The 27,846-nt window shown below is 31.6% G+C and overlaps 1 protein-coding gene across 7 annotated transcripts in view; it reads left to right on the top strand.

The window, feature by feature from the left end:
• LOC143227824 (eukaryotic translation initiation factor 4 gamma 1-like) overlaps positions 1–27,846 on the top strand; it is an 82,408-nt gene that overhangs the window by 29,332 nt on the left and 25,230 nt on the right. For all 7 annotated transcript variants that reach the window (XM_076459086.1, XM_076459092.1, XM_076459091.1 and 4 more), the window contains 8 exons: positions 10,696–10,790; positions 11,226–11,697; positions 12,817–12,947; positions 15,763–15,876; positions 18,384–18,554; positions 23,490–23,687; positions 26,134–26,280; positions 27,725–27,804. In XM_076459086.1, coding sequence (XP_076315201.1) covers positions 10,696–10,790; positions 11,226–11,697; positions 12,817–12,947; positions 15,763–15,876; positions 18,384–18,554; positions 23,490–23,687; positions 26,134–26,280; positions 27,725–27,804 — 1,408 coding nt within the window. The remainder of the gene's footprint in view (positions 1–10,695; positions 10,791–11,225; positions 11,698–12,816; positions 12,948–15,762; positions 15,877–18,383; positions 18,555–23,489; positions 23,688–26,133; positions 26,281–27,724; positions 27,805–27,846) is intronic.

Genomic DNA, 27,846 nt, shown 5'->3' with positions numbered 1-27,846 from the left:
GGTATCATAACCATTGGAGGTTAATTCATGGAAATACTGGTGTTAAGATTTATAAAAGATTATAATACTGAATGACTCACGAGGTCATTAAGTTCGTACATTTAAATAAAATAAATTCATTAATATAATCGAATAATGGGATTGTTTTTTTCATACGGAATGCATGTCATGTGATTACTTTGAACAACTTATTTAAATATTAAGATATTTTCTTTTCCTGGCACAGAAGCACAACCTTTGTGTGGTGTGGTAAGTTACTTAGAAAGTAAAATTAATTTTTTTTTCTGCAGTAAGCTATACAAAATCAGCAACGCTAATTTGCAAGAGTGGATTAAATCTTTTTGGATATTATTATGATTTATAATACATAAAGGAAAATAAGGAACATTAATTTGTTATTGTGATTTTGGATTGACCTAAATCTCTAATTGGCTACAACTTGCTACAGTTTAGGATATTTTTAGTTCTACTGTGGTAAAGCACCTGACAACTGACGGTTTGCTGGTGGTTGATTAAAATCTAATCATTTGAAGTCTTAGCTCCTGTAATATAATTAACTCGATTTTTGAATTCTTATAATTAGTCATAATTGCAGTATACTGTAATTTATAACTTTCATTGTGGTGACAGATGAGTATGGGTGGTTACGTAATGTTATCATTTTTTGTGTACATATGTACACACACGCGTATCTTAGAATATTCCCTTACATTCAGTTGTAGTGTCAGTTATTGGTTCCACTGTTGTTATCTTCTATCCAGAAAATGTTCCATTTTCTTGTAAGGCAATGGAGATTTGAAATTCGTGTCATTCTTAGCTTGAAGCAAATTAAAACTGAATAAAAGCCTGGAACATTTTTTAAAGCTGATCTACCAGACGTTCGTTGGATTTTAACTGAAACCAGTTTCACGCTTTCCGTTTAACGTTGCATTTAAAAGTTTGTTTCGTATGTTGATTCGCCTGAGGAAAAATGCGTTTTACTTTTCAATGGCCCACTTCTTTGCGTTGGGTCTAACAGGTTGTTTGGTAAGTGCATATCAGCCAGCACGTGGCGTTTTACAGTGTAGTCGTAACTGTTAATGTTCTTATTTTATATCAACTTTTTGTTGAACAAATAACGTGGGATGACTTACCATTGTACATGGTAACTTGTGGTTTTTAACCAGGAATGATATAGACGGTTTAATGGTAAGTGATTTGATTAAAGAACAAAATATATATTTACTACACAGTTATAACATTTAGTAATGATGCTATTATAATTTGGTTAAAACATGCTCTAAGTTATTTATTTATATATTTATTTTACAAGCCAAATTGCCAACATCAACTGCCCATCTGAATTCACAGCTGGGATGGGGGGGTAGACGAATTGAGCGTTTGATATTTGGTTTGTTTTTAAATGCTATTTTAGTTTTACCATCGTTTAGTAAATTAAACAACATAGCAATTCATACTAAAAGTGTTCCTATATTGTGTACATTAGCTAACGTAAAAAAAGAAGTTGATTTTAAAATCGTGTAATTTGTAAAAGCACTTATAATAAAATCAAAATCAAATAGAAATTAAACGTTTTATTTAATTTCTTCATTACGAAGCGAGGGAAGGCTATGAGTGTGACTTGACTGGATAGTGCGTGCGATAAAAAAAGTGGGCTTTTAAGAGTTACGTCATAAGTTGAACGCCTCAAATTTACGTAAATAGTTTACCGGAAGACGGAAAGATTGATATATGTCGAGTACGGTAGGACTTTGCAGTTTCGGATCGTTACAGAATACCTCAGCGGCTAGATTCAGGACTTATAAGAATTTGATATTTGATCCATGCCTGGGCATAGCAAATATAGCCCATTGTGCAGGTTTGCATATTTGTTAAAACATGTTCGTTTCAGACATTTACCCAAAACTGTGTAAAGAACTACCTTCACATGTTCTCCTTCACTTTAAACTGAAAGGCAAGTAGTCAATAGGATGTTGCCATTAATTCTAAGAGTTACTGTAATCGTATTGTGGGGTTTGACAGTAACTCTTATAACGCACCCTCAAACACAAAGTACGAGGTTGATTCACAGTCCTATGCGTTCGTTAATCAGTGGGTTATGCTTGGCCTCATAGTAACCTAAAAGTAAGATTTTTAAAGAGAAGTTATTAAGAAACAACTTATATAAATTATATAAGAATTAATTACATGTAATTTGTGTAAAATTTTATGAGCTAAGGTAGCCAACATTGCATTACTAATATTTTCTTTATGGATGAAGTTTTTAATAAAAAAAAAAGGAAAATCAGAGGTAAAGGAAATAATAAATTAAAATTTGTTAATTTTCAGGAATTTTGTAGTTATTTGGATAATAGTTTTCATACTAGTGTTGGTATAGGTAAATTATTTTTTAAAACGATTTACCAACTTAATCTCCCCAAAATGAAAGCATTAATTCATGCAAAACACTTAATTGTGGACATTATAAGAAATTGGTTAGAAGTCAATGATTTATTAAATTTTGAAAAAAAGAGAAATGGCAGTACAAACCTTCATATTTGATAATTAAATTTATACATAAAATATTCACTGATTTGCAGATTTCTAAAGTTATACATCAATTTATAAAAAATAATATTTTTCCTTGTAAAAATTTAAGGCCTACCATAAGTTATAAATTCAAAGCTACAATTGGTCCATTACTATATAATTATAAAAGTTTTTTTAGCTAATTTAAATGTAAATGAAGTTAATAACTGACCTTGTGAGAGTGAAAATAGTTTATTTATTAATACTTTTCATAAATATATTGTTTTTAGTAATTTGAATATTATAAAAGATGAAATATTACATGAAATAGTCAAAAGAGGATCTGAATATGGAATAGCCACAAAACATAATAATAATAATATTCTAAAATTTATTGAAAACATTATTGACGAATATATTTCAAAACTTAACTATATCACATCTTATCAGCCTAGGTGGTTTCTGGAACAGAAGTTGTATCTACTTAATAAAAATAACATTATCTCATATAAAATTAAAGAAATACCATACAGATTTATTATTTCATCAGTTAAAAAATAAGATTCAAGAATTACAGGAAAAATATTGTTGTTTTATGTATTAATTATGATAAAAGAAATCAATGGTACACAAACATTTAAACCTGTTAACCAATCCAAAGATACAGTAATTAAACATTTCATTAAAGCTCATAATAAACTTTATTCTAAACAAAATTCTCATGTGGATTTAACGTTTCTTTATGCTATTCCCAAACTACATAAATATACAATTAAATTATTTATTTCTAGTTATCAAACAACCAGCTATATTATTAAATAAATTACTCAACATTTTTCTTGATAATATAAAAGATGTAAGTGTTAATAATTAAAAGTATACTATTTGGATAATAAAAATAATTTATTTTAAAATATCTTAAAAAAAATTGTGAACAAATGAATAATATTCAAACATTTTATTTCACCACACTGTATACCACAATTATATTAAAATATTTAATCTTTGTTTCATATTCATTAATTGTACAGTTCTGTTATCCTTTCTTAGTACTGGAAGAAAGAAAATTTAGTTCCAGAAATATAAAAGATATGTTAAGTTTCTGTAGTTATATATTTTTCAATAAATAGGTTTTGAGTTCCAATGGGAGCTAATTATTGTATTTGTATTAAAAATTTACATCTTTACTATTATGAGAATATATTTGTTGAAAACTACACAAATCCAGGTATTTTTAACTTTAACTTAGATTAGATATATACATGACTTAATTAGTATAAATAATCCTGAAATAACTGTTATTAACACTACTTATTTAACAGAATTAGAAATTGTAAATACTTCAATATCTAATACAGAAATACATTATTTAGATTTAGAAATTAAAATAGTTGACAACGATTTGAATATAAATATTTTTAATAAAATAAGATATTTTGCTTTTCCAATCTATGGTTTACCCTCTTTTTAATAGTAATGTGCCACACCCTTCAGTTATAAACATTATAACTTTACAGTGTAGTCAGATATTGTAAAATTCGTAATAAATTACAATATTTTATCAGTAATGTTGAAATACTGATACAAAAATTAATAGTTAATGAATTTAACAAATATAAGAATGTATTTAAAAAATATAAAGAAATAAAACATTAGAGAAATTGTACTTAAATATGAATAAGTTTATTTAACAACTCTGCTCTACTTTATACAATGTGTACCTTGCTGCATATAAAGGCTACTTTAAAACATGGTACTTGCAGTAGACTTGGCAAATGGGTGGTCGTTGGGAGCAATATTAGTTTGTTTGGATAGCTGGATGAGATGTTTTATGTGGCTATAATTTATTTGCTGTGTTGTCAGTTAGTGTTCTTCTACTAAATAGGGGGCTGGAATGCTAATTTTAAGAGGTAAGTTTTCAACTTACTTACCCCCAAATGGTAGTAACTTGTTTCCTTTTTCTTATTCCAATTAATTTTTTTCTTTACTTGGGAGAGCAGTCACCTTCCCACGACTGTCTGCAGGCATTGAAGGGTGATATAGATGTGGGATGTTGTGGGCTTGAGCACCCACATTTTACTCTTTTAATTTCTATTTCTGTATCTATTGCTACTATTTTATTTCTAAAGTGAGACTGGCGAATAGAGGAAAAGAGTGATAGACTTTGTATTCTACTTCCGCAGTCACCTCAGAAACCTAGGGTATATTTTATAATCCCACATTAAAACTTGTATCCCTAGATCTTTTCAGTTAGTGCAGAATTTTTGTTCAATTCATTTTTATTTTGGCTTGTTTTTTAAAGTTATAACAAACTATTATATGTATAACGTGAATTAACATGGTAAAATTATGTTACATTTCCATAATCACTGGTGGGTCATCATTTAAAAGGGTGTAATAATTGGCATAATCTTAGTTTTAAATCTATGTGCATCTTTGGGGTTGGGGGCTGCTTATAAAGCTAGGGTATGCATAAGGGTATTTTTATATTAAAAAAAAATTCCTTGAAAAAGTACAGAAATGTTTTTCTCTCCTCCATGTGTAAGTTACTCTATAATTTTGCAATGAATTATAAAGTATGAACAAAGTTGAATATCCCTTTTATCAGGCCTGGATTTTTTATTATTGTGATACCTTTTTCTTTCTCATGACTCTGCTGACTGGCAGTCATTGTTAAATATAAGAAAGGAGAATAAGGTGACACTTGAAAAAATGTTTCATCAGGCATGCACATTATTGGGAAGAACAAACTGTTTTAAGTATAAAAAAATTATCATATAATTAAACCTCTTTTATCAGTTTGTTGGAGATTTAACATTAAATTTTTGTTCAATTAACCAAAATTTGAATAACACCTTGCTTCAGTACTTCACTGGTAACAGAAGTCTGTTAAAAATGTGCACATAGTTTCATAACAACAGATGTATACTTTAGTAAACATTTTGTACAGTAGAACATTAAAAGTTTGTTGAAGATTTTAAAAAGGTTTAACATTAGGTCATAGGTTAAGGTCAAGTAAAAAGAAAAAAAATAGCATCCAGAGTTTCCAAGAAATGGAAGAAGAGGGGTGGAAGAAGGGTTCTTTTCTTTATACTGACATCTTTGAAAGAAAGTTTCCACCATTTTTTTCATTATTGTTGTTTGATTTTAAAGGCAGATATAGTTAAAACCACATAGGGGATTAAAATATCAAAATTTAATAATGTTTCTGGGTATGCACAGAATTAAAAGAACTTGTGTGCATAGTATTTTGGGTGTTGAGTGTGAAAATTTTGAGCAAATTTACTTGTGTTGCATGAAAGTTACAAGTCGTGATGAAATATAAGTAGGTAGAAATTAAAACAAAAAAATGGAAAAATAGAAACCTACAGGAAAAAAATAAGTTAATTTAAACCAGATGGTTGTAGGGTCCCCAGTTGTAGATTGATTTCCTTTTGGGTTATTCTCTTTCATTCACGTCTGATGGTGCATTATCAAGTCCAAGAATCGAAAAGTCCCAGAACTGTTTGATTGTTGATGGCAAAATGTTTGAATTTAACTTTATCATGGTTTTGCAGTTTAACGTGGTTTAGATGTTCTCGTGCTCTGTCAGTAAGTCAGCAGCCTGATTGTCCAACGTATAAACTATTGTCTATTTTGAAAATTACGCAGTAAATGATACATTTAGTGGTACATGCAAATTACTGTTTTATGTTAAAACTTGTGTTAATTTCTTGTTTGTGTGTAGTGCTGTTTGTATGTGGGTAAGTGACACATCTGTTTTGTTTACATTATGTGAGTGTCTAGCATATCATTTTGTTTTTGTTTAAGATTGGTTTGCACAAAGATTTCTTCTAGAGTTTTGTCATGGTCTGTAGGAGATAATGGGTGGTTCCTAGAAAAGAGATTTAGTAGTAGTGTCTTTACCAATATTGTGTAATTATTTAGTATAATATCTTTGATCTTTTTATTGGTTGGGTGGTTTGTTAACATAAGTGGAATAAGATTTATGTGCTTTTTATATTGGTAGGATTGAGGGTTTGCACCTGGTTGTATGAGCTAGCTTTGATGACTGCATTGTAGATGAGAGAATCACAGTAGTTTCTTTTATTATAAGAAAGTCTTTGTGTCTTTGGATTAAGTTTTATAATTGCTATCATCACTACATGGTTTGTTGTCATTAAAATTCTGAGACTTTATTACTGTATGGGTGAAAGGATTCAAAATGTAGGTAAGGTGTGTAAATTTGTTTCTTTGTAATGTATAGTAGTAGTCTGGTACATTCAAGATGACCATGTTTGTTCATTCCTTTACAAAAATTTGCCATGAGTCCCAATTTAATATGAAATGAGGCAGAAATGTGTTTTGAGAATTCGCTAAAGATGGATGGATGCTCAGTATTCAATATTCCTGATACGTAATTCTCTCTCGCTGGCCACTTCTTCTTTTTGTGCCCTGGCATGGCCAAGTGGTCAATTTTCCTGATACATAATTCTCTCTCACTGGCCATTCCTTCTTTTTGTGTCTTGGCATGGCCAAGTGGTTAGGATGCTTGACTCTTAATCTGAGGGTCATGAGTTCAAATCTCTGTCCCACCAGTGTTGGCTGTGGAGATGTTATAATGTGATGTTCAATCTCACTATTCATTGAGTAACCTAAGAGTTAAGAATGGGTGGTGATGACTAGCTGCCTTCCCTCTAGTATTTCACTGCTGAGAGAGATGGCTAGTGCACATAGCCCTCCCATAGCTTTGTGCAAAATTAAAAAAGAAACAAACAAATACTTCTTATCGAAATTATCATCATCTCAGCTGTCCTAGACACACAAAAAGCAACAATTCTTGATGATGAGAAACCCACTTGAAGTAAAAATGTATCTTAGAATGGCTGATATGGGTATTAACACTTTTATTAATAAGGCAGATTTACCTGACGATGACTTTAAAAGGTCGAAACGTTGTTCTCTGCTTTATTAGTAAAAGTGTTAATACCCATACCAGCTATTCTGAGGTACAGAAAGCAACAATGTTTGGTATATCCACTTTAGAAGTCTCGCACGAATACAGTAACATTTAGATCACCATATATACTCCACATATGATGATCATACTTGTTAGACTCGAGTATAATCTACATACTTATAAGTTTCTTTCATGTGTGCAGCATGAGCAACAGGAATCAATGGTTGTTTGTTTGTTCCCACTGTGTAAAAGTACAGCTTTCTGACTAACTTTAGATGAGTCAATATAAAGTATCCTTTTTTGAGAATGATGCTCAGTACCTAGTTCCCCCATTAGTGCATCAAGAATTATACAGATACGCAAAGTACCTTGCATGTTGTAGAGAGAAGGCAACTTCGGTAAATTGAAACTTTTGCTATTGAAGCCAATGAAAATTTGTTGCTATAAAGGAGAGCCAATTGTTGCTTTCAAAGAGAATTTAAAAAATCAGATGACTTGTGTTGAGTTACCACAAAAATAATATCACTAGATGAAGAGGGTGAAAGAGATTCATTGTCTTCTTTGCAGGATAACTCTTCTGTTTTCAAATTTGCTGGAGGATGAGGCACTGGAAGCCCATTTCTATGAGGTACTAATTTCATTGCAGTAGCTATATGTGGATACTTAACGTATTGTTTAATTTTATTTGAATATCCAGAAACATTAGTCATGCAAAAGTAAAAATCAGTTAGAAGGTTTTTGGGCTTGCACCATGCCATGGCATACTAACTCTTTTTATTCAGCCATTATATCAAGCTAGATGTTCAAACTGTACAACATGCATGTGGAGCCCAATGTTTTTCTTTGTCACCATGTCACCAATTTTATCTCCAATATAGAAGTAATAAGTTACCTTTAATTTGTGCATGGTGTTTTTCCTTTGTGAAGCTGTAATATGTTTTTCACAAATGTAGCAGAAACTGTTTGGACGAGATTTGTACTTTTGGACCTTACTAGGACGTGCTTCTCCCATTTTCTGCCCTTATATCTTACACATTCCACAAGTGGGCAAAGAGTATATCTGTCTCAGAAGTGGTGCAGTACCCCTCTTATTGTATTCAGATTTGAATCTCTTAACTCCAGGAATATCTTTTGGATTCTTTGGGGATACTTCAATCATTCCGTCACACTGGTTCCTCCTCCTTGTCAATAAGAAAAACAGTCATGTGTGTGTTGTGGCTGTGTTGGCTTGGTGAGAGAGAGAAAGCTAAGGAGTCTTATGAAAGCTCTCTCTCTCTCTTTCCATGCTTCCCCATCCCATAAATTAATGTAGAACTGTGCATTATCTCATATAAGCCTCAAAGTTGAAATTAAACAATGTTCTTCTCATTGATTGATTTAAGATAAATATACTCAACTAAAACTGCTAAAATTATAATAAAAGTAAAATCTCACAAAAGTGCAAACGAAAATATAAGGGAAAGCTTGTTAATAACTCAGTTGTATGGATATACAAATGCAAAGTTAATGCTATAGTACAATCTAAGTTTGAAAGCCTCTCTTAAGGAAAACATTGCTTACAAAATCTACACTTAACCTCCATTTGCTTATTTTTAGGAGTTGGGGACATGGGGAAATCATGAGCAATTACCCTATTTGATAACAGATTATACAGTTTGTATTCTTGGACATCATATGTTATCATCACTGCAAGAAATTCTGTTAATTGCCAATTAAAAAGGAGATGCTGGATAGAGCTAGCAGGAACTAACTTAAGATGTGTTTACTTAAATAACTTTTTTTTATCAATTCTTAATGGAAAAAAAACAACAATTTTGAAAAAAATTGCATGTTGTCCCTCTGGTTTAATTAAAACAATGATTATACATTCTGTATATCAACTTGAAGAACTCTTATTAGGTGATTGTACAAAATGTTTCACTCTCCCAAAAAAAATAGTTCTGGGCTTAGGCCTAACTCTGCAGTTTTTTTTTGACTATACAATAGTTATTTTTTTTTTATACTTGATTGACCCGCTAAAAAAAAGTTACAAAACTCCCAGAAACTTCCCATGTTGTGCTATATGTATCTGACTTAATAAAATAAATTATTCCAAAATAGAAAAACCATGTATACGAGTGTTCACAAACGATGCTAAGGCATACAGTTTGCATCAGATCTTTATCAAGTAATACTGAACGCATTCAGTGCCCTCTCTCCAGAATAGTCTACAAGACAGATATTTTTCAACAAATAATAATATAATTGAAATACATCTAAAGACAAAATGTTTTAATTGTTTTCAACAATATTTTAAAAAATATTTTTAAAACACATGGTACATTCCTGTTATCTACCACAGTTTTATAATTTTGGTTTTAGAGAAAGGAATTGTATTTTTTTTATAAAGAGATTGCTGTTTCTTCTAAAGCTGGCTGTGATCCCAAACATACAGTTGAAAGTGTGCAGAATCACTTTGAAATAATGATTAAATATATAATTTTTATGTTGATTTTTCATTGACAGCTACTACTCAATACTGAATTAATATCATTCATAAAATAAAACGCAAAGCACATTATTTGCTGTGATTTTGGTGTAAGATTAAAGGTGTAATTTTACAATGTAGTGTGTGATGTATAAATATTCCATTATTTTATTTATTTATTTTTCTGTATAATACTTATGATTGTAGTTAACTTATTTTTATTATATTGAAGTAATTGATTTATATCATATATTCATCATAATTCCATATCTTTAACATCTTTAACACCAGATGTCAGTTATTTTAAAGCAATGTTCCACAGTTTAGGAAATTTTATCGCTCAGAACACTGTTGCTTGATGTAAACTCTACTAAGAGGGCTGTAAACTTGTAAAAGTCCATGTATACATCTTGGTAAAATCCTGTGATAATTGGAATATAGTGAAATTGTTTAGTTTGCAGATGTCTCAAAATTATTTTTTTTGTACAAAGAAAAGGTTAGTGCAAGTTATTTATTTTAAGTTTATAACATTAAACATAAAACTAAAATAATAAAAATCGGAAGTTTTCACTATTATAAGTCTGCTCAGCCAAGGCAATTCCTGATAAAGTTATGACTGTTAGGATAATATTTTATTACATTTTTTAAAAAGTATTTGTGTTAAAAATAAAAGTATTTGAATAAGATACAATGAATAAAAATTAAATTAAAATGTCATCTGTAATCATAGAGACATTAAAGTAATACTTATTGAGGATTGCTATTTAATTTTTTTTTATAGCAAAAGAAGATGTAGATTGTGGGAAGATGAAAGAGTTAAATAAGGATGAAATTGAAGATGAGAAGGACATGAATGTCTATTTAGACAAAAAAGAAGTGAGTTAATGAAAATTGAACAACAATTTGTCACAACAGTTTTTCTTACATGTGGTTTAAAGTGATGATCTGTCAGTGTAATTTTTGTTTTAAAATGTAGTTCCATTAGAGTGGTTCTATTTGCTGCAATATTTTATGAGAAATCTTAAAATTTATTTTGTCATCTATTGATGTGCAATGGTGGATCATTTCTGTAAAGAAACAAGTAACAGAGTAGATCTAAAAAGACTGAAATTGATTAAAATACATGAGTGACATCTCAATAATAGCAATTTATGTATGAATTATCTTTGCAACAACAGTATAACTTGGAAGACAGTTCATACTTTTTTGGCGAGTTTTTATGTTAACAATCAGTACATGAAAAAAAGTTTGTTTTTGTTAGAGCATAGTTTCCTTTTCTTATATTTTTAAGTTATGTTTTTTTTTTCATAGAACACGATTCCTGATTTGTCTCCAACACCGGGACAAGTCTCACCTAACCTCTTTTCTCAGGAATCTGTTAATCCAATTAGAATGTTACAAGAAGATCAAAATGAAGTAGAAGGAAAGACTCAAACCAACAGAAAATTTAGTCATGAAGAACAAGTAGTGGAAAAAAACCAAATTAACTTGATGGATAAAGGAGAAAATCAGATTATAAAAAGTAATTTGGGTGACAAGGAAGCTCCAAGCAAAGATCAAAACTCTGACGATGAATTCAACAGCGAGAAATTTTCAGGAGAGGAGTTAGTTACAGACAAAAGCCAGATTAACAGTAAAACATTTTCTCCTGAAAATCAATCGGCAGTGGATAACAATGTAAAAGATTGTGTATTGAATGAGGAGCAGGAAGCAACGGAGGAACTGGAAACAGTTAATGGACAAACAGAAGGTCAAATAATTTTAAAGTACAACTACCAAGCAGGTTAGTATTCTGTATGGAACACTTGTACATGTGATCTAGTAGTGTTTTGCTAGCTAAAGATTTCTAACCTTAAGACATAGATATCTGATGTAATAGTGCTTCCTCAGCTTAAGGCTTCTAATCCTAAAACCTGTATTTTTGATGTAACGGTGCTTCGTCAGCTAAGGATTTTTAATTCTAAGATTGTTATATCTGGTGCTCTACAACTTAGTCTTCTAACCCTAAGATTTGGACGTTTGATGTAACAGTGCTTCATCAGCTAAGGATTTTTAATTCTAAGATTTTTACATCTGGTGCTCCACAACTTAAAGTCTTCTAACCCTAAGGTTTGTATGTTTGATGTAAAGGTGCTTCGTTAGCTAAGGATTTCTATTCCTAAGACATGCATTTGGTGTTACAGTATTCCATTACATAAAGAATTCTAACCTTAACACTTGTACACTGGGTGTAGTAATACCTCGCTATCTTAGTTATTCTATATTTTAAGACATATTTGGTGCACAAGTGTTTCTCTAAATAATAAGTTCTAACTTAAAAACTTGTACATTTTGTTTAGTAATGCTGTACCTGCTGTAAAAGTGTTAGTGTAATAATCTATCTAGACAGAGAATTTAAGGTAGCATATTAAAAATTTCAAAATTTAATTTACTGTGTTTTCATTGTTAAACACTTCAGACATTTTGAGTTATACGATTTTTGTTTTTTTGCTGAATTTCGTATTCAAACAATACAAGCAACAGGTAATTATACATTGTCTGTTCATAGGTCATTACCTGATAAGACGTGAGACTTTTTTCAATATTACAATAAACTTTTATTAACAATTTTTTTCTATATAAACACTATTAGTAATGATCATCTCTGTTGTTTTTTAGAAAGAAAACTGTACATTGACAAAATGTAAACAAAACGTATTTCTAGTTATGTGCAGGGACAGTGAATGACTTCATAGATTTTTATCAATAGCTGTATGAACTCAGATTGTTAAAAATGAATAATCAACTGTAATTTACACTTGTATAGATATTTTCCACCGGTTATTTATATGTTAAATCACACTAAGAACGTTTATGATAAGGTTGTAAGCAGTTTAAATTTGTTGGAATTGTTCTTTCATAGACCAATGGAGTCCACTGAATCTGGAAGGTAAAAAACAGTATGACCGTTCCTTCCTTCTGCAACTTCAGTCTGAAACAGCGTCCATGAAGAAACCGCAAGGATTACCAAAGCTGGATATCATTAAAGATACGGTGTGTATTGGTTATGGATAAGAGTGTGTTAACTATATAATATGATTGAGATGGTTCTGTAATAATTTATTTAATGTGCAACTAAAATGCACCACAATGTTCAAATGCTTTGCACTATAAATCATTATTAAAAAAAAGAAAAGGGATGTTAAAAACCTGTTATTTCAGCAGTGATCTGTGCTGCCATCTTCAGGAGAAGCAAGGAATTATAATGAGAGACAACACGTATGTTTTACAAGGTACATGCAAGATTTAACTGACTTACATGATTTGGCAACCTGTTACAATTTACAAAATATTTTTTTCAAAATTTAATTTCTATGTTTTCCAGGTCAAAATATTTATGTAGAAAAATACCACAGTTTTTCATGATTTCAAAAGATTCTGTGATATTTAATACATTTTTTTTATCAATGTATCTAATTAAGTGAACATAATGCTAGCTGATGGAATGATCAGCTCTTCCCACATATCCAGTAAAATTTATTTTAAAGCATTTTAATTTTTCTTAACTCTAAATTTCAAATTTCTGCATGTCTTATCAGTGCAAATTAACTTGCAGATACATGGAATGTTTTAGGTACCATATTTTTTATCCTGTTTTACTTTCTAATAAAATTTGTCAATCTATGATGAGGGAAAAAAATGTTTAATTCAGCATTTAATCTAATTGTTAAGTGTGGTATCTAGTTTTGTGGAAATACCTTGGGAATACTGGAAGCATATTTTTGTAACATTCAAATAAGTATATACTATTGGTTTAACTTGTTACAGTAGTTTTTATAAATCTTGTCTGTGATATCAGGATTCAATCCTCTATCATTGACAACACTTTAAAAAAAATGAACTCTAACAATGGATCTTTATGATTGGTACAGCTATTAAAACATCTTAAAAACAAATGTAAAGAAATGAGACTTTTATTTTGTAGCAGGAGAGACATGACTCCTGTATGATGGCAGGACAACTGAAAATGGCTTTCTGGACAGCAGTGTTTAAAGAAAAACATTTTGCATTTATCATTTGTCTCTAGAAAATTTCAGACAGCCTTTCCTCTCAGTTTGTAGCATGAACTGAAAAAAATAAAGCCAGATTTATTTGGTTTTTAAAATCAATTAACATATTGATACCATGCCACCATACAAGAAACAAATCAACAGCATACTTCAACAAAACAAATAAAACTATTTAAAGCACAAGTATCTGATTCAAGCAAAATTAATTAGCCCACTAATAAGGGAGGATGACAGAAAGGGAGATTTCATAACTAAGTCCTTTATTTTCCAGTGAAAGTTTTTACCAAACTTTAATGTATATATCACAAACATATCATTGGATTCTTGAATTCATATGAAAATTAGATTAATAATTTCTGGGGTTGCAGTAAAGATTGGTTGTCTTGCAGTTGATCAGAGAGAGAGATTCCTTTACCAATGCTTTCAGTGACCTTCTGGTTGAGTATTATCTTATTTCCCATCTTTTGCTTTTCCTAGCTACATCATTTGGTAATTTCCTTTCCAGCAGTCTCATTTCCTTTTAATGCCAATGAAGATTTTCCATCAATGCTGTTGTTATCTTGACAGTGCAGAGGAGGGTGATATCCTTCCAGTATAGTTGTACTTGATTTTATAAAAGGACTTCTTGTGCAAAGTTGTCAGCTTCCTCATTTCACTTCACCCCTACATGGCCTACCATGTACATCCAGGTAATAGTCTTACTATGTTAGTGGCTTTGTTTCCGTCATTCATCACGGAACACACCACTCGAAATTTTATTAAGTACTGCCTAAGGGTCAGTTACAAATGTCATTTTGGTGGCAGTGTCTGTTAATGGTTCAATGCTTTTAGTAATCCAAAGAAGAGCTTTTTTATTATTTCAAGCTTCATTCCTGCACTGCTTGTGAAAAGCATGAGTGCTCCATCAGCCATACAGGGAGTGGTTTTTCTTCACAAGGCAATGAATACCCAACCACAACAAAATGACAGCCCCATTTTAATAGGCTACTAGCCCACTGCTACTTGCATGCTTTGGTAAGATGAACTGGGCTAGGAACTGGAGTTCTGAACAGTGAATGGTTAATATATTGCCTTGAAACAATGTTGCAACATCAGTTAAGATTTACAATGTGTAAAACTTTAATAAAGATAACTTGTTGCACGTATAATCTGTGTTTGGTGGAGCTTTATGCAATTTCTGCAGGAACATTTGTGGAAAGAGAAACTACATGAAAGAAAGCTAATTGATTTATTTTATCTTAAATTAACTTTTTAAAATGAATTTTTGACTATGATGTGAGAATTAGTATAAACAGATTTAGTATCCAAGTTTGACAAACGATCACTGTTGCTCACAATCAGGTGGAACAGAATATTAATATTATGGAATTCCTGGAGGACATAGAACTAAGGCATAATATGTCTCATGTTTACAGTACATGCTTCTGTTTGTAAGTAGTCAAAGTAAGACATTTTTTTTTTTAACAACTGCTTTTACTCAGTTTTGAAGCACATGATTAAGGTCCTTGTTTGACTTTTCTCTAAACTGACAATTTGGTTGTAGCAACTACAGTGTTAATATTTTTTCTTAATTTACCATTAAACGTGAATGGAAAAGAAATAATGATTTATTGTTTTACTGTTTAATCTGTACTATAAATGAAAACAAATAATTTATTAGATAAATTAACTGGCACTTGTGAGTGTATATACAATTAAATAGACTGCAATGTTAAAATAGTTGCATAATAAACAATTTATTAAAAACAGGAGCCAGTCATAAAGAGAGGTTATTTATTTATTTTTTCCCTCTGTACTAGGCCACACTTTCCAAACAAGGGGATATTGGAAAACCTCAGAATCATGGTCAGTCCTTGAGCAGTCATTCTGATTCATTTATGCCCATTTATGCTAGTGGTGGGCAGCAAAGAAACGTAAGTCAGGCATTAGTTACATGTTGTGCTACTAAAAGTATAGTGTTTGTATACAAATGAGAATCTGACTAGGGTTTTTAAATTTTGAATATATTTTTGCTACAGAACTTATGCTAAAAGTATGAATTATTCATTATGCTTTATATTGATTTTTTCACTGTTATTATTTTCTTAATAATTAATATGATATATATGTATGTATGCAATTATGTATTGCAGTGATATCAGTGGTTTATTTTGTAACTTGTATGTATTGTTAGGTGCTTTTTAATTCTTTATAAGTTTTGGCAAACATTAATATAAAGTTACTTAAATGTGACAAACAAAAGATTGTTGTTGATATAAACATACAGCAGATAAAGAATGTGATTTTATTAGTGTTGTTAAAATCTGAAATATTTATTCATAAAGTATTTCATTAAGGAAACATTTTTGAAATTTCCCTCTAATCTACAATGAAATTGATGAAACTTTGTAGAATGGACAGCAACTGCCTCTTGTGGAGACATAAGCATAGAGGACAATGTTTTGAAAGTCTTCTGTCTTTTGTTTTCAAGACTTGAAGATGAGGCCCAGCATGGCCAAGCGTGTTAAGGCGTGCGACTCGTAATCTGAGAGTCGCGGATTTGCATCCCCATCGCGCCAAACTTGCTTGCCATTTCAGCCGTGGGGGCATTATAATGTGACGGTCAATCCCACTATTCGTTGGTAAAAGAGTAGCCCAAGAGTTGGCGGTGGGTGGTGATGACTAGCTGTCTTCCCTCTAGTCTTACACTGCTAAATTAGGGACGGCTAGCACAGATAGCCCTCGAGTAGCTTTGTGCGAAATTCAAAAACAAACACACTTGAAGACGAAAGGCGGAAGACTTTTGAAACATCATCCTCTACGCTTGTGTCTCCACAATAGGCAGTTGTCATCATGAAATCTCTGCCTAAACAATCTATCAAAGAATACAGTAAAATTGTCTTAGCAGCAGGATACAGGTCATGGTTCTAAAATATTGAAGGTAAAAATAACTTTACACAAATTAAGCTTGTTCACACAAACCATTGTAAGCCGATTGGAAACAGAAGTGTTCATTAAAGTGCTCCCACAGTTATGTTTTTTAGTTCTGGGACTGAGTTATTAAATTCTACTTTTCCTTCAGTTTTTACCAATGAAGGTTCAAGCGACAGTCTTGAACCTGAATAGTTGTTAGATGTTAAATGGATATAAAGTTAAACAAAATGATTACATTAATTCTGAGAAAAATTGGAAAGTTTAAAGAATGATAAAGCACCTGATTCAGATTTATATTTACCCAAGAGTTTTGAAAGAGATTAAGGACTGGATATGTGAGCTGTTTACTGTTATATATTTCTACATTTTTGAACAATGAAGACTAATTTGGCTAATGTTGGTCTTCCTTTCAAGGGAAATTATAAAATTTGTCATGGTATTTATAATTGACATTCTCTGAAGATGTTACTGCTTACAGAGATGAAGATGTGGATGTGGAGATCTGGATTTTCAGAAAGCATTTGATAAGATGCCATATAAAAATATTGGGAAAGTTATCTCTGTAGGTGTAGGTGATAAGTTGACTCTTTGGGTAGAAAACTGGGTGGGTGGATGAAAGCTGAGAGCTGTGAATGGAGTTAAGTTAAATTTGATTGACGTAGTGACAGGGTACCTGTGGGCTCATTGTTAGAAACTTTGCTTTTTTGAATTACATCAATGACATAGGTGAAAGAATGGGCAATGGATTTATTTACTTTTACTGTATTTGGATTATTTTATGAGTCAGGTGAATAAATGGCAGATGGGTTTGGGTTACAATAAAGACAAGGTATTATATGGGGATATCACAATTTAAATTATGAGTATAATTTTGATGGGAATAACTTCAATAGTGTTGTGGAAGAAAAAATTCTAGATGTTCAGACTGATGAGTCTCTTAAGCCATCCAAGCAATTTGTTATTGCTAGTGGCAAGACAAATTATACAAGTCTAAAGAGATTTTAATGTCATTGTATAGGTTGTTGGTTAGGCCACATTTGGAGTATTCTTTTCAGTCTTGGGCTTGTTTCCTCAGAAGGAATGTTGAATTTGATGGAAAGGGTTAAGAGGAGGGATACTAGGATGATTTCTTGGATGGAAAGATTGTCATATGAAGAAAGGTTAAGATCTCCGAACTTGCTGTTTTTTTGAAGAAAGGAACAGTTAGAAGTGTTCTAATGTAGATGTTTAATTTCTTAGCACTGATTGGCCTCTGGAGTGGGCTGTTTTCAGATGTGGGGGGGATACAGTTAATTTAAGGGAAGGTTAATAAATATTGAATGATGAGGACTGGCCTTTAGGTGTGTTTTTATCATCTCTTATGTTTATTACTGTGGGTATGACAGTCTCGGTTGACCAAAAGACCCCTTGTTGTCACGTAATATTAAGCATGTACCAGGAAAATGGATTTAGTATCTGTAACTAACTGAATGGATAGAAAATTTTGAAATGTTATTCACATTTTTAGGATCATGGTGGAATGACAGGAAGGAGACATAGCCAACATAGCAGAGACAAAGGAAAAAGAATATTTGCATCATCCTTTAGTAAAGATGTAAAACTCCATTCATCAGAAAATGCTTGGAAACCTTCTCGTAAGGCTGAGAAACCACAGTCTCAAGAAGAACAGAAAACTGAGGTATGCTAAGCAATAATTATGAGTTATTTTTAAGGCAGTGTATTACCCCTTTCATAACTGCTTCTTAAAGTATTAAATGTACTTTATCATAAAATCTGGTTTTTGCATACAAAAGCCTTGTAATGTTTACTAAAGTCTACCAAATGTTGTGAATTTTCACTTAATATATTAGAATATTGTAATGTTTACTAAAGTCTACCAAATTTTGTGATTTTTTCACTTAGTACAGAGATGCCAACTATTTCAAATGACTGAGCGTAATGATTGTAGACAGAGCCCTTTATCATTTGCTGCTACTAGGTCTGACCAATGTCTCTAAGCTGTTTATTATTATATTATTATTATTATAACTATTATTATTTATTATTGCTATAGCTTGCTCATTTATGACTGTGTTTTGTGTATTTAATAAAAAAATGTTAAAAAATTCTTTTGAAATTGTATTTTATTTAGTTCAGAGTAACAAACATACTGGTAAAACAACATTAAACATGCACAAACAGTAAGCAGAAACAGCCTTTATGTAAGGACTAGTTTATATCATGTTTATGACACTTATTGTAATAGTTTTTTGCAGCTGTTGCAGCCTTTACTTTCATGAGAATGTCTCTGGATGGTTGGGAGTTACAACAACATTGTCCATTTGACTGCATACACATCTTGTGTATTATAATACTGCTCAAAACTGAGGTGCTCAAGTTTGGTCTGAACTTGCTTTTGTTTTTAGTCACTAAACTAAATATCATTTCACTGTCAGCATTAGAATGGAAGATTGTAAGAATTCCAAGCATAACCCTACACAGAAAGTCATACTTCTGGTTGCCATTTCCATCCTTAACTGTAGACAGCTGAACCCAAAACTTGTCAACATTCAACTGAAGGACAAACTGAGAAAGTATCAATTTGATAGTTCAAATATTGCCCTTCCAACTTGTCAATAGTGTCGTGCTCATGTGTATTGACAAGGACAGGATACCTGTCTGTGAAGAAGCGCAGAGAAGAGAAATCTTTGCTGCCTTTTAATTTTGAATCAGCAACCTCTGCATGAATCAGAAGTTCATAATTTAGAGGGAAATGTTTCATCATGTAATTTGTAGCTGCAATATAGTATTTCTTGACACTGGTGTAGATGCTGATCAGGCCTAGGTCCTTTTCATATTTAACAATGTATTCCTTGGCAGCATTTCCAATAGAAACTGCCTCATCAGATTTGTGTAAGTATTCATTGTTGAAGTCAATGTTGCCTTCAAGATATTCTGGCTTGATGTATCTGACAAGTATATTTTTAACTTGTGTAATCAGAGTTCTATGCATAATGTGTATGCAAGGTTCTTCTCTTTGCAATATCAAATTGGCTTGCTCAAATAGAGGAATTGCAGACTGAAGAAAAAGACAAAATAACAAGTTCATTTTGTTGTCCAAGAAAACGGTTAACTTATCTAACTTGCTCTGTGCATATCTTTTCTTGGTTACTTCCTTACTAGCTTTAGTTTTCTTCTCTTTTTTCATTGACTGTCTCTTCTTTAGTTCAAGGTCAGACTGCCTAAACATATATTGAGTTATATCAAATGTTTCTTTGTGTGCTTTTGGAGACTGTTGTCTTGTGTCCCTGAGTGGCTGAGAGGATGTCTTGACTGTGTCCCTGTGTGGCTGAGAGGATATCCTGACTGTTAAACTCTTGCTGCCTGACTGAGCTGCATGTTTAGATCCTTTTGAATCTAGATTTTCCTTTTCACAGTGAGAATACTTCTTCAATGGCTTCCACATGTTCAATATTCTGTTGAGACACACCCCAAGTGATAACCATCTTGTTTTAACAAGTTGTAGAATTTTTCTTGTTTCTTTGAATCTAGATTTTCCTTTTCACAGTGAGAATACTTCTTCAGTGGCTTCCACATGTTCAATATTCTGTTGAGACACACCCCAAGTGATAGCCATCTTGTTTTAACAAGTTGTAGAATTTTTCTTGTTTCTTTGAATCTAGATTTTCCTTTTCACAGTGAGAATACTTCTTCAGTGGCTTCCACATGTTCAATATTCTGTTGAGACACACCCCAAGTGATAGCCATCTTGTTTTAACAAGTTGTAGAATTTTTCTTGTTTCTTTGAATCTAGATTTTCCTTTTCACAGTGAGAATACTTCTTCAGTGGCTTCCACATGTTCAATATTCTGTTGAGACACACCCCAAGTGATAGCCATCTTGTTTTAACAAGTTGTAGAATTTTTCTTGTTTCTTTGAATCTAGATTTTCCTTTTCACAGTGAGAATACTTCTTCAATGGCTTCTACATGTTCAATATTCTGTTGAGACACACCCAAAGTGATAGCCATCTTGTGTTAACAAGTTGTAGAATTTTTCTTGTTTCTTTGTCATACAATCCTTAAAACTCTTTGAAATGTTGTTTTCTGCTAGCACTTTTGGCCATAAACTGGTAGATATCTATCAATATATCAGAAACTAGGCAGGGCAGTTCTCTGGGCAGCAATATTCATGAGGTGACAGGCACAGCCCATGAAATAAATGCTAGGCTGTCGTCTTGAGATGTGTCCCATCACACCTTTACCTATACCAGACATAACTGAGGCATTGTCTGAAGAAAAACTAAGATAGTTTTCCCATAGAATTTTCCTCTTTGTCAGTTCATGGTCCAAAAGCTTGAAAATATTCTCTCCCGTTGAAGCTTCTTTCCATTCCACCATTGTCAAAGAGAACAAACAATTTTTCCAAGCAAAGGGTCAAGATATCATACAACCACTGGATAGTTTTGAGTCATCCATGTCTGTGGATCCATCTGTGGCTAAACTGTAAACACTGTTAGTAAGTATGCTTAAAATCATTTTGTCATCTTCACAACCCAACATTTGTATAATGGCTGTAGTTTTGGTTCTAGTACAGCCATATTTTTTTGCTATATCAGAGTCTGGGAACATTTTTCTGAATAGGTGTCCTGCATGATCAGCTACAGCTAGGGGTAAATTATGAGCAATGATGAATTGCCTGAATATCACTTCTGCATTTATGGTTTCATATTCTGAATTCTTACTCATAAGTGTCATTATCTGCATCGTTTTTGTCTTCGTCTCAGCCTTTTGTTGGTGAGATGCCGATTTTGTATGTCTAGAACAATCATTTATCCTGCCAGAAAAAAATTAATGTGGCAAACTGTACAAAACGATGACTGTCACTGACTTTTGATGCAATGACTGGATATTTTGCACTATACTTTTTCCTAAATTTTTGATTCACAGTTTTAGTCCTTTTAGATTTGCCAGAAACAAGACAATCTGGTGAATGAGGCCTCTTTTTTTCCATCTTGTGAATGATCGCATTGGTGTTTCTATGCCGCTTAGAAAACCCATCTACGTGAGCACTGATTGGCTGACAAGCACTGATGACGTAACTATGGATTCCTCCACGTACCCGGTATAGAGAAGCACCGCACTCAAACTATTGGTAGACTTCAGAGATACAAATATTTTTTTATTATTTCAAGCACAAACATGATTATCGCAAGTAACCATTTGGACTGTCTTTTATTTATTATCAAAATTTATTTGTATCTCACTAGAAAATTTCTTTTCACCCCTTTCAAGTCCCAGGGGAACAATGTATTACTTTATTGTATAGGCCTATATAATATATAATAATTGGGAGTTGCAACAAGTTGTAATATTTGTCTGTATGAACGTATAGTTGTAATGTATACACCAAAATCATAATGATTACACTCAAATCGTAATGGTTGGCATCTCTGTTAATATATTAGACATTAGTTGTATGTAAACTGTAAAAATGTCAAATGGATATGACCTGTGAAGTGTTCAAAGTGTTAATAAAAAGGGTTATTTTATTCATGTATGTACTTACTGCTTCAGTAGTAAAGATTATGATAAGTGTTTTTGCTCCACTTTGGGTTTTAAAATAATAGCAACTAGTGAAATGATTTCAAGTAAGTATAAAAACCTTATTGAAATACATATGTAGAACTGAAAGTTATGATAGTTTTATTTTAGTTTAGGTGTTCACATTTCTGTGTGAATAAATTACTACATTTTTTTTTTTAAATTTACTGTTTAATTAACAAAATCTTAATGCATTCCAAAGAGATGATTTCTCATATAAAAACAAAATAGTGCTTATCTTTAGTTAAACCTGTGGTTATAAGGCTGGTCAAAGTGTACATATTATAGTATTTGTATACAATTATATTCAAAGTTTAATGAAACAAGTTTGTCAATAAACTTGGCATTTCAACATGATTTATAATTGAAATTTTAATATTATATAAGTTTTGATTTCTTAATTTCAAAAGGAACCTGTTTAAATTCTCAATGTTCACTTCCACCTGTGTGTGATGTGACACTTGTTTGCTCTGGTTGCCCATTTTAGATTTTCTTTCCATACCTACATGATTTTTCTAGTTTGGCACAAATTACACAATTATAGATAGATGTAGCTATGATCTAAATTTATATTCTCCAAACTTCATGCTTTATTAAGATATAAGCAAGAAAGTTAAATCCAAATACTAAGCTCATTGTATTATTAATACGTCATGTTTTAAAAGGAAAAAGTGACAGTAAATTATTACTTGTATTTACTGTTGGATTATTTATAACCAGTAGATGAAAATCTTGTCTTTCCAAATTATTTACTTAGTAGATAGTTCGGGTTTCAAGACAGAAGTAATTTCGGTTATGTGAAATGTAATTGATATTAGGGGAAGTAGTAATTCACTTAATTTAGAGTTAGGAAGTGTATTAATAAAGATAACCAAATATTCCAACTTGTATAGAAGATTAGTGTTTTTGTGACTTGTTTTCTTAAAACATCAAATAAAATTTCAATCTATCCAGGTGTTTGAAACCTATGTTATATTATATATTACCAAGAGAATTGCTTTACATGAAGTTCCAGTTTGATTTTATTTTCAGGACTTGTACAGAAGAGTACAAGGTATTCTGAATAAACTGACTCCTCAAAAGTTTCAAACTTTGGTCAGCCAAGTGAAAGAGCTTCCTATTGACAATGAAGAACGGCTGGTGGGAGTCATGAACTTAGTTTTCAAGAAGGCTATTGAAGAGCCTAGCTTTAGTGTACCATATGCAAACATGTGTAAAACTCTTGCTATGGTAATAAATAATTGTTTCGTAGCTAGTTTGTAAAGTGGTGTGGTACTAGAGTTTTTTTAATTATTAAGATTGTATCACAGTTTGTTTTTTGTATGTGTATCATTGTGAAATTATAACAAGTATAGTGAAAACCTTGATGTTTATGTGTTAGAAATGCAGTATAAAGTGTTATGCTTGATAATTATAGTGGTAATGAGAAAAAATAACTTGCATGGGCTTAATTTCTGAAGTAAGCTATTTATTTATTCAGAAACATGGCCATTTTTTTTAATTATTTATCAATTAGCCCTATAATATGGAGTTGATTGTACAAAAATTGTTTTTTTCATTTTTGGCCATTTCAATATCTGGTATATGATGAATAACACTTGACATTGTTATTCAATGATAACTTATTATTGAAGTCTTCTAACAAAACAGACCAGCATGAAGTGTTGGTTGTCTCATAATCTGAGTGCAATAGGTTCAAACCCCACCTCCATAAATGCTTGCTGTATCAGCTGTAAGAGGCTCATTATGTGACAGCCAATCCCATCATTTGTTCTTACAGACTAGCCCAGTCAGTGGATGGTGTTGACTTGGTGCTTTCCCTGTAGTTTATCCCTGTAATTATGGATGGCTGGTGTAGGTAGCCCTCAAGTGGCACTGTGTGAAGTTCAACAAACAGAAAAGTGAACAGTACAGCTTTTATATATAAATCTTTATTTGAAAATAAGTTTTCTCCCACTTGTGTCAAATTGTGATGAATGTTTATTGCCTTTTGTAAAGCAGTTACCTAAAAAAACAAACCTGTTATTAGTACTCAGCTAGTCAATACATACTGGAAGAATGTTCAAAAGTGACACCTGTCCAGGCTTCAGTTGTAAGTTCAAGAGTAGTGTGTTGTTTGCATGAGATGCAAAAGTTTTGATGCAGCTGTAATGAGGTTCTTATTAAAGTATCAGAGAGAAAGAGAGAGAGGTAGTCCACATGCTTTAGAAACTATTTAGAATGGGACCAGAATACTGTTGAGCTGAAGAAATAGTAAAAATAAAAAAACATTTTTATTTTTATTGTAATCTCTTTCATTGTCTTAGATCATTCAGTGATTAAGATACTTTGATATACTTGATCAGGTCTCAACCAATGAAAGTTATAAGAAATAAAAGAACAACATATTATTGTTCCTGCTAAGTTCATATAGTGCTATGGGTGTTGTAAATGTGTTGACAACCATTCTTGGAGCGGAAATAAAGATCAGAATCGAATGTTTTTATAAAAGTAACATTGCTTGGGGAAAAGCTTTTATCAACACTAGAGGATCATTTTGGAATTTAATTATGCTTTCACCGAGAGTTGAGATCCTAAAAAATATGCAAATTGTATGTGAGAAATTTGTTTGTCACATTTTCTCTTCAAATTCACCACCAAAACATCAATTTTTGTACAGTCGACTCGCAGCTTTAGGGTTAGAAAAAGTAGAATATTTGAAAAAGAAGACTGAAAGAGCATAAGTCATAATAAATCTGTTTATTTATTATTATTTCTTCTTTCTATATCACAATTCTTCACAGCTGTATTCACTAAATTTGGTTTACTCATTTCTATTTCTGATTGAAGTTATATCTTACAATTAGTTTTAATGGTAGTATACTGTCCTGTGAAATTTTGAGTGAAAATTATGGTCAGCTGGGATTCAAAACCCCGATTGAGCTGACCATGTAGATGACGTTAATCTAACTACACCTAAAAGGTTAATAATTTCAGTTTTCATATCTAGTTGTTAAGGGTTAGTATTGCTGTTGATCAATGTGTTTTGTCTGCTAAAACTCATGGTTTGTTTATTGCTTTATTTTTGTCAAATGTTTCAGTGGCTTTTAACTAAAAGTATTTTAAGGGTTAAAAAAAAAGGAAGTGGATGTATATTTCTCTATTCATATTTCTTGTTTTTGTAAAGTTAATAATCTTTCAAAGCAGTGAGTAGTTTTTTTCGTATTAAAGTGTTCTTTGTGACTGATAAAAATATTGCTTTTATCAAAAAAAAAATAGTGACTACTGTATTTAAGAATGGTTGGTATGGGTATTAACACTTTTATTGATAAGCAGAGAACAATTTTTTTGACCTTCCTAGGTCATCTTCAGGTTAACAAAGAGAAAGTTTGCAACTGACTGTTGCGGGGCACGTGTCTACACGAGAGTATAAACGGGTACGGGATTGTAGGGGGCGTTGCAGTTGGATATTAGGTTATCAATTAGTATAGGTATCAAGGTGTTCCTTTATTTTGGTTTAATTTTGGTTTTAGTTCTTGTATAAGTAGGGCTTTTTTGAGTTTGTATTTGTTTGTATTTGTTTTCTAACTTAGTATCTTAGGAATATAGTGACTACTGTACTGGTTTAACTAATAATCTGATTATAAGATTACTTATATCTTATCAGCTTGAGTTTTTTTTCTATGAATCTCCATAGATGCAAGTTCCCGCAGCTGAAGGGTCAAATCAGTGTGTTAAATTTAGTAAACTTTTATTGACGAAATGTCAACGTGAATTTGAAAAGGACATTAACGATGAAATTAATAAAGATGAAAGGCTGAAACAGATACAGGAAGCAGAGACGGTAAGAGAGTTTCTTCATCTCATTCACGTACTGCGATGCTAAGCTTAGTGAATTTCGTATCCAACATTTTTTGTAATTTTCCACAAAAATTTTGATATGTTTGCCACCATTTTTGAACATTTGCTTTTTTTCAGACAAATTTACCTAAAGCTACATAAGGCAATAATTTTCACTCTGAACTATGTTTTTCATTTGCATTTTTTATCTGTTTATGGTATAAGTATTATTACCAAATATAAGTTGTTTTTAAGCATTGCTGGTGAAATATATAACTGTGTGTTCCTACAGAGATATGTTAATATACATGTTGCCATAGAGATACGTAACTATATTATATTTCACCTTGCAGTCAGTCTCTCAAACTGATTCTTTTATAAATGTGCCAGGATAGTTTATTTGATGATGTATAGACTGGACCATAGCAAACATCCTGATAACAATACTGAGGTTATTAATTGTGGTGTATTCTTTTATGTCACAGATGCATGACTTATGGTGGTGGATATTTTGAAAATTAAAATTTTAGGCTGGTTCATAAATTGTAAAATTACATCATGTATACTTGAGTAAGGAGGTATATTATGATAATATAGGTAAGCAAAGAACAATTTATAGGTATAAGTGAAAGTTTTATTGATGGTGGAACATAACTAAATGTTTGAACAGAACATTAGTCTGTTTAAATGTGTAATATATTCTACCATTGATAAATTTTTTTTATGCTTATAAATTCTTGTCTGCCTATATATGTTATTATGTCATGTGTTTGATGCACATGACAGATATTGGTGTATTATATCTTGTTTCATTTTCCTTTATTGGAAGACTGGATGTAAACTAGCTATTAGTGTGTTAGACTTTGATCCTGAAGTCTATGGTTTGCTCCTCTTTCCCACCTTGAGGCTATATATGCATTGTAAGAGTTACTGATGAAATCCTGCTATTTGATTGGAGAAGCCCAAAAGTTGTGGATAACAAATTATTCACTGATTTTTTTTCTCTATTAAAATACATTTAGTTGCAAGCTTTGAGCTCTCTTGTCTGATTTTTTCCTCAGGTGACAATACATCGAATGAAAAATATTCCCCTTATGAATATATTGTTTCCTTCTGAAATCTTGCAAATGAAAGAATTTTAAAGTAGAGAAAAATTTATCTACAAGTTCATGTATTATTGTACCTACTTTATGAGTCTTAAAAAACAATTGTGGATCCAGTGGACTATTGTCTTTCTCTAATCTGTTGGGTAAGAATTAGGGAAAGCTGAAAGCTAGTGCAGAAAGCTCTTTTGCAGTTTGGAATAAATTTCTGAAACTAATCTTCAGTTAATGGTTTGTTATGGTGCAATCTGTATTTAAGCTGATTAATGTAATGTTAATATTTTCTTCATAAATAATATTTGAAATCTTCATGATGAAGTTAATTATTTCTTGTTGGTATCTTAGGAAGAAAAAAAAGTTCAACTACAGGAAGAACTTGATGAGGAAGAGACTAAAGCTAAGAGAAGATCTTTAGGAAATATCAGGTATATCTGATGTAAAACAAAACATAAGTTATACATATCATA

Source organism: Tachypleus tridentatus, chromosome 10, assembly GCF_004210375.1.
Source record: "Tachypleus tridentatus isolate NWPU-2018 chromosome 10, ASM421037v1, whole genome shotgun sequence".
Classification (NCBI taxonomy): domain Eukaryota; kingdom Metazoa; phylum Arthropoda; class Merostomata; order Xiphosura; family Limulidae; genus Tachypleus; species Tachypleus tridentatus.
This window is presented reverse-complemented; position numbering and strand designations above follow the sequence as displayed.